This window comes from Brassica oleracea, chromosome C4 (genome assembly GCF_000695525.1).
Source record: "Brassica oleracea var. oleracea cultivar TO1000 chromosome C4, BOL, whole genome shotgun sequence".
Classification (NCBI taxonomy): domain Eukaryota; kingdom Viridiplantae; phylum Streptophyta; class Magnoliopsida; order Brassicales; family Brassicaceae; genus Brassica; species Brassica oleracea.
This window is the reverse complement of record NC_027751.1, coordinates 35,490,919-35,498,520: the sequence shown is the minus strand read 5'-3', so window position 1 is coordinate 35,498,520 and position 7,602 is coordinate 35,490,919. Positions and strand designations below refer to the sequence as shown.

The window sequence follows — 7,602 nt, the reverse complement described above, 5'->3', positions numbered from 1 at the left end:
ATTCAATATCATTTTTGAAATCTAATTGATGATTTTAAAATCAATGAATTATCAAAAAAAAATTAAATCTAAGAAAAATATCTAAATCCATTAAAATACTAGACCAACAACATCCACTAAATATTTGTTTTTGTCGGCCTCCACAAAGTATTCATACAACAACAATAGAAAGTTTTTGGTTCTCTGTTGGATGAGTGATATCATCACAATTTATTATGATTGGTTTGTTAGTAACCAATGGAATTTGTTTTCGGAAAAGATTGTCAAGAAAATAATCAAAATGTAAGAAATTGCAATGATGATATTTCGATTTGCTACTTTTTGTATTTCTTTTCTTTTTTACAACCCCAAATATACCAACCAAACCCAACAAGATATTACTCCCTCAATTTCATATAAAATTTGTAGCTAAAATTGTAAAATTTAAGAACTTTTCTTCATGTATTAGAAAAACATATTTGTTTTAAACAAAAATAACCCAACCAATAATACAAAATATTAGTAGCATAAAATATCATATACAGTTAAATAAAACTTAATTATGAATAAATCTAATATAATGAAACAAAAAAAAATCTTCTAAAAATCATACATATGATGGAGGAGTTTTATCTCTTCCTAGATCATGCACATCATTATGTTAAATATCCCATAAAAAAGCGTATCATCAAATATTTTATTTTGTGATTTCTCCTAATTAAAAATGTCTTGCTATTAATCCTTCTTAATGATCGTTTATTTGTTTCTTTTTATCAATAATTAGTAGTTAGTACTTAAATTAAATAGTTGATAACAATTAGTTAGATCATTCAAGAAGAGAAATTAAGGGGGGCTTATTGTATTAGAGGTCTCATCAAATTTTGGTTTTTCTTCAAATCCTCCATTATTGGATATGGTATTTATAAAAGTTCTAACAAATTGTACTAGGGATTTCATAAAATTCTGAGGGTTTTAGACCTGGTGGGATTTAGAGATTTGATGGAGATTTTGATGGGGGATTTGATAGAGTTTTGATGGGGGATTTGATACAATTTTAACCAAAAAAAAATTCAACATGCTGCTACAATAGCTTCTCATCAGTTTCTCATCGTCTAAAAATTCAATATGCTGTTTTGTTGCATCAGGCTTTTGACAGATGGGATAAGGTGGTAATGAATTGGATCTGTTAAATTAGCTTCAAGGATTACTTGTGAGTTGTGAAAGAGAAAAAGCAGGATACAACTACTGTGTATACTCCTTTGCAAGATTGTCCTTTGTATAAATCTTCCTTCAGTTGTTGATATCAGAACCTTAAGTGTACCTATCTAGTGACCAGTTTGTCAAACCATTTTGATGCATTCTTTGGATTGACGCAATGGAGAATTGGTTGCTCAGCCATATTAATATTTTAGCTTCTTATGAAATATCTAAATCTTGGTCAACATTATCTTATTTCCACAGAGTCTTCCAAGAACTACATCGAGTTTTTTTACCTCGCTCTTGTGGTGATAAGATATAACAGCAGGCAAGTTCATTCCCACTAAATAACTACTGTATGATGTTGCAGAGATATACTCTCAAATAGCAGCTTATCAGATAAGTATTCAAATCTGTTATATATTTTGCAAACGTGTTGCATATCTAGTCATCTGGTTTTGACGTCATGGCCTTTTCTTTTAGATGCGTGGGAAGGTGAAACTATTATGTGCTCTCTCTCCCTGTGCTCCCACTAGAAGATCATCTTTTTTAAGACTTATGGTTCAGTTAATTGGAAACAATGGAGCTCTTGTATGGTTCTTGAGTCATATTTTCTCAGGTTTTAATGTTTTCTCAGCAACGAGCACTGCCTTTAGAGCTTCATGTATATCGTTGGAGCTGGAGAAGTGTGATACAGAACTGTAATTGAGTTTATTGCTTAACCATTTAGCTAATAACATTTTTCCAGCTGAATTATTGACACATTCAATACAAAAGTTTAAATGATTAGTGTAGTGCAATAGGTTTAGCAATAACTAATAACCAACATTCTCCTTGGAAACATGGACCCAAATAAATAAACGAATGTCTTAAGTTCCCTGAACATGAACCAATTCCTACCTACACATGCACTTATCAAAGGATACAACCTTGAAGCCAGAAATATTTCAGCTTCCACACTTTGAGATTCTCCAAGGTTCCTCTGCCCTTCTCCACATTTACCTCTTTCCTCTTCCTCAACACTCTCCGAGCCCCAAGTCTTTCTTCCCGCCATGTTCACTGACGTAAGCCTTTACTTGTCAGGCCCTTCTCCGCTTCCGCCGCAGTAAAAGATACTCCGGTCACACAAGCTTCGGACTCCACTGGTATTCCTGTTTTGATCTCTTACGTGAGTAATGAATTGAACGTGACTGATTCGTTAAGGGTTGTGAGTTTTGGCCTCAATTGATTTCAAATGTGTAGAGGATAATAAGGAAGCAGTCGAGATAAATATTAAGGCCAGAAATTCCAATGTTGATTTGCAAGCTGCGAGCTATACGAGGTTATCTTATCTTCTACTCTACTCTTTTCTCATGTTAGCAATAAGCCCTAATTGAGTGTGTGTGTTTTATTTTCTAAATTCCATCTCTTTAGGTGGTATTCTTTTCTATTGAATTTTTTAGCTTAAATCAATTTTTCTAATAATCCAAAATAATATTTGATATAAATTATTGATCAAATCCATATTTTCCAATAAGGGGAGTTTTGATAGGATTTTTACAAATATTATTTCCAATAACCATGGAAAGTTAAAAATGAAGGGAATTTTTTTTTTTTTTAATGAAAACAGTTTTCTTCTCTACCCAAACGAATTGTTATTATTATTTTTTTGAATGAATGTTAAATTAGTATCCATTAAAAACTTTTTTACATCAGAATGTGTTAGAATTTAAAAAGATTGTTTTTCTCATACTACTTCTACTCTCTACTGCCAAACCAAAAAGAAAGAGTTCCTTTAAGCTTCTTGGGACCATCCATTCTTGCTGTTCAAGCTAAGTTTGTTCCTTATGCTCTTCTACACAATCTTTTTAAACACATGGACATGTGTATGAGGCTCTTCATGCTTCCTTTTATTCCTTTCCCGCCACAACGCATGAATGGCGCTTTGCATTGCATATCTAACACAGTACCCTTTCTCCACAGCCATAGTTTTTTTCAGAAATGATCTTCTTGACTTCAAGCCACTAAGGTGAGTAAGACTGTTTAAGTATCCCTTTAGTGAGGTACTCCCACACTTCGGACGAGTATGAGCAGTCAAAGAACATGTGGTCTCGTGTCTCCGGAGAGGAGTTGCAGAGAACACATTTTTGATCCACCCCATTTATCCATCGTGACACTCTGTCAATGGTTGATAGACGATCCAACATTGCTAACCAAGTGATGAAAGCAAATTTAGGAGCGGCTTTTGAAAACCACACCCCTTTGAACCAACTACATTCTTCTCTGTCTTCTCTCATAAGATGCCAGGTCTCTTTTGAAGAGAATTGGGACTTATAGCCAGCTTTATTTCTCCATAAACTAATATTTTTTTTCCCGGATCATGTTTTCTTCTCAAAAGACTCAACTCTTCTTTAACTTGATTTAGCAGCTGTACTTCTATGACTTCTCCATCTCCCATCCGTGAATAAGGCTTCTTCCACTGTTGCAGCTCTTCTGATTCCCATATCGATAACACCTCTATCTCCTTGCAGCTTTGATAGAACCCCCAGCTCAGACCAAAAATCATACCAGAAAAAAGTGGTTCTTCCATCACCTATCTCCACCTTATAAAAATCTCTGGCCATATCCCGGAGGTTAAGAATCTTTTTCCACGTCCATGAACCCAGTTGGCTCGTACCATTAAACTACCGTTCAAACCAATTATTTAACATATGCATGGAATTTTTTAAACATGAAACTACTCAAAATTACGTCAGACGTGAATCTGATTGTTGGTGTGCTCTTAGCGAGTTAACAGAAAATTAGATTGATTTTCTTTCCATTCAAACCAATTAATGGTCTTTTCTTCCTTTTGTTTGGCTATAAACGATCCCGACCTTTGTCTGTACCTGTCATGCTCAGAAGTCAGAAGAGATTATCATCTTTATCTATCGGTTATGCTTGATTCAACGAACAAAGAGTTTAACTCTTTTCTTCCTCTTCTTATTGGGACAAAGGCTCTCAAATTGTTAGAAGAAGAAAACTGAATCTTTCTTTTGATGGATTTGGTACAGAAGTAGAATTGGAGTTTACATGTTGAAAATGTTCGGCAATGAGAAAACTTGTATATGACATTAAAGAGAGTACACATGAAAATTTGAATCAGTACAAAGAACAAACACAAGATGCCAACAAATTAAAAGATGAAATTCAATACGGCAGTGTTTTGCATCTAATAATGTGCTTATTAAAGAGACAATCAGATACTCGGCCTTAATAAAGAGAGCAAACAAATACTCGGTACCTTTATTTTTTTTTTGCAAACAAAAAAAAAAGTGAAATAGAGAAAGCTCTCACTTCTTCAAGAGGACAGCACTGCACTGTGCCATGATCTTTGATGCTCTCGTGATGGCGTTTGTCATGTAAAAATTCTCGACCACTGGTTTGAACGGCTTTGTGCTCATTGTCTCCTTGCACTCAGGCTTCAATGATGGCCCAAAAGCAGCTGGCTCTCGTTCATCTGTGTGGACTAGATTTGGTGCGACGCTCTTGATCCTAGACCTAACACCTTCGATTGAGTTGTATGGAAGATTCACACCCGATACCTCGGACAAAGCTCTCACAATCTTCCAGTCATCTCTTGCATCACCAACCGTCGGGACAGCGGGAACAGTCTGTTGGGTGAATCCTTCTGTGTTCTCATAGGTTCCCTCTTTCTCGGTGAAGGCCGAAGCAGGGAGGATTACGTTTGCACGGTAAACCGCTTTGTCTCCATGGTGACCTTGGTAAACCACAAAGGCGTCTTTAGGAATCTTGTCAACATCTACATCGTCTGCTCCCATCAAGTAGACGAATTTCGCAGACTCAAGGGCTTTAGCAGACTGTTGAATTAGACCAAGATCAAGGGCAGCTGCTTGAGCAGCGTACAGGAGGAGATAGTTAAGACCGTTCCAGTCTGGTCTGACGACATTGTTGGCTTGTGCAATGGACTCAACAGCAGCGAGGATAGCATCTTTGTCGGTTCTGTTGAAGAGACCAGCGCCAACAATGATTGCAGGGTTTTTGGCGTTCTTGAGAGCCGAGCAGAACGGGTGACGTCCCTCAGCGATTTCCTTGAGGGTATCAGGTCCAGTCCCGAGGTGTTTGCAGTCGTAGTTGAAATCTGCAGGCGGACCAATGTATGCAACCTTGGCATTCGATGCACGGACTGTCTTGCAGATCCTAGCGTTCACCATTGCAGCTTCAACTCTAGGCTGGGTACCAACGAGAAGGAAAACATCTGCGTTCTCAAGCCCACTGATGCTACTGTTCATTAGATAGCTGTACCTAAGATCAGCATCAACACCAACAGCTGTTCCTTCACACCAGACATTGTCTGAACCCATTCTGTTAACGAAGTCCTTCAATACCATCATGGATTCAGCATCAGATAGCTGACCTGCTATTCCAACAATCTCATCTGATTTGACCTGATGGATGATATCACCCACAACGGCCAAGGCATCACGCCAGCTCACCGCCTTGAATCGTCCATCTGAATCTCGAATCATAGGGTCGCTAAGCCTTTGCCTTTTCAGACCGTCATAGCTGAATCGGGTTTTGTCAGATATCCACTCTTCGTTTATATCCTAAACAGAAACAACCACCAGTTCAACATCCAGGCCAAAAGATTAATAACAAAGTTTTTGAACATACCTCATTAAGACGTGGAATGATACGCATCACCTCAGGTCCTCTACTATCAACACGGATGTTGGACCCAACAGCATCACTAACATCAATGGTTTCAGTTCCTTTCAACTCCCAGTTCCTGGCTTTAAAAGCAAAAGGCTTTGAGGTCAAGGCTCCCACAGGACAGATGTCAATAACATTTCCAGAGAGTTCACTAGTCATAAGCTTTTCAACATAAGTGCCAATTTCTTCTCCGCTTCCACGGCCTAGCATTCCAAGATCCTGAACCCCAGCAACTTCCGACGCAAATCGTACACACCTACAAAGACATAAACATAATCAATACGAACAGCTTATGCATCGCATTTCACTTGAATCAAACTGTCTTTCACTAACCTTGTACACTGGATACACCGAGTCATAACAGTCTTGACAAGAGGACCGAGATTCTTATCAACGACAGATCTTTTCATCTCGGTGAAACGGCCTCTGTCAGATCCAAAGGCCATAGACTGGTCCTGAAGATCACACTCTCCTCCTTGGTCACATATAGGACAATCCAGAGGATGGTTCATCAACAAGAACTCCATCACTCCCTCCCTCGCCTTCTTTGCTATTGGTGTGTCCGTCTTAATCTTCATCCCTGTTTACAAAACAAACTCTCAGAACAAAGATCCCCAAAAAATGACAGCAAGCAATCAATCAAGGATCAGATCGAATCTAACCGGGGAGAGCAGGCATAGCACATGAAGCTACAGGCTTGGGAGATTTCTCGACCTCAACAAGACACATCCTGCAGTTTCCAGCAATCGACAAGCGAGAATGGTAACAAAACCTCGGGATATCAACTCCGGCGACCTCGCAGGCCTGTAGAACAGTGAAGCCTTTAGGGACTTTGACCGCGTAACCATCAACGAAGACCTCGATCGCATCCTCGGGGTTCGAGAAATGGACGCGCGCTCCGCCGACGGGGTTCCTCGGAGGGAGGATCTGATTCTTCGGAGGCTCGGGCTGCGAGACAGCGGCGGCTTCGGGAGATTGGAGCTCTGGTTTCGAGACGATGGTGCGGAGGAAGAGATTGGAGGGTTGAGATCGAAGAAGACGAGAAGCTGGTCGAATCGCTCGAGAAGCTAAGATTCCTGCACCCATTGCGTTTGTTTGTGGATCTCTTCTTCTTCTTCTTCTTCTTCTTCTTGTCCTTCTTCCACTTTGTGAATATAATCTCGATCTTGTTGTTTTCTATCTGTGCGGCTAGGGAAAGTGACACGAATCTGTGAGTTAATGGGCCTTTATTTGGGCCAACGATTTAAAGCCTCAAACTATGATTGTATTTTCAAAAAGGTACTATGATCGAACGTTAGAGCCTAAAAACCACCATAAACACCCCTTGCTCCACGCACGAGATCGCATTAACATTATGGTTCACACCGAAGACTTATAAATGGAGGAGAAGCCAAGAAGAGAGGATCCCAATTCTCCATGGCTAAACTATAGTCTCAATACATTCATACTCTCTTGTTAAACACACTGGCAGTGGCAAATCCAAAAAATTATTTGACGCGGAAACACAATAAATATATTTAATAAAATAATTCACATTAAAAACTGTTAAAATATTAATATATATATACAAAATATTATAAAAAATTATTAGTTATAACCTGTAAACAAAATATAATATATACTAATTGTTACAAGTTATACCAAGTTTTATAAACTATTTTAATATTTTTTTAAAAAAATCTACAAATTTTATTAATCAAAATAATAAAATTTTACATTCAAAACTAGTTAAAT

General features: G+C 38.1%; 1 protein-coding gene across 1 annotated transcript; it reads right to left on the bottom strand.

Moving 5' to 3' along the window:
- Positions 1–4,245: 4,245 nt before the first annotated feature.
- LOC106342013 (NADH dehydrogenase [ubiquinone] iron-sulfur protein 1, mitochondrial) lies at positions 4,246–7,030 on the bottom strand. Its single transcript, XM_013780786.1, has 4 exons — positions 6,531–7,030; positions 6,202–6,448; positions 5,830–6,124; positions 4,246–5,762 (listed from the first exon to the last, which is right to left on the bottom strand). Exons 1-4 carry the CDS (start codon positions 6,952–6,954, stop codon positions 4,488–4,490), a joined length of 2,241 nt encoding a protein of 746 aa, XP_013636240.1. The 5' UTR covers positions 6,955–7,030; the 3' UTR covers positions 4,246–4,487.
- Between the last annotated feature and the right edge of the window lie 572 nt (positions 7,031–7,602).

Excerpts from the sequence above, each read along its gene's own strand:
- LOC106342013 (XM_013780786.1), bottom strand. The coding sequence starts at position 6,954 with ATGGGTGCAGGAATCTTAGCTTCTCGAGCGATTCGACCAGCTTCTCGT. Across the intron at positions 6,449-6,530 it reads TGCTATGCCTGCTCTCCCCG|GGATGAAGATTAAGACGGAC; the intron begins GTTAGATTCGAT and ends TTTTGTAAACAG. Across the intron at positions 5,763-5,829 it reads TCATTCCACGTCTTAATGAG|GATATAAACGAAGAGTGGAT; the intron begins GTATGTTCAAAA and ends GTTTCTGTTTAG.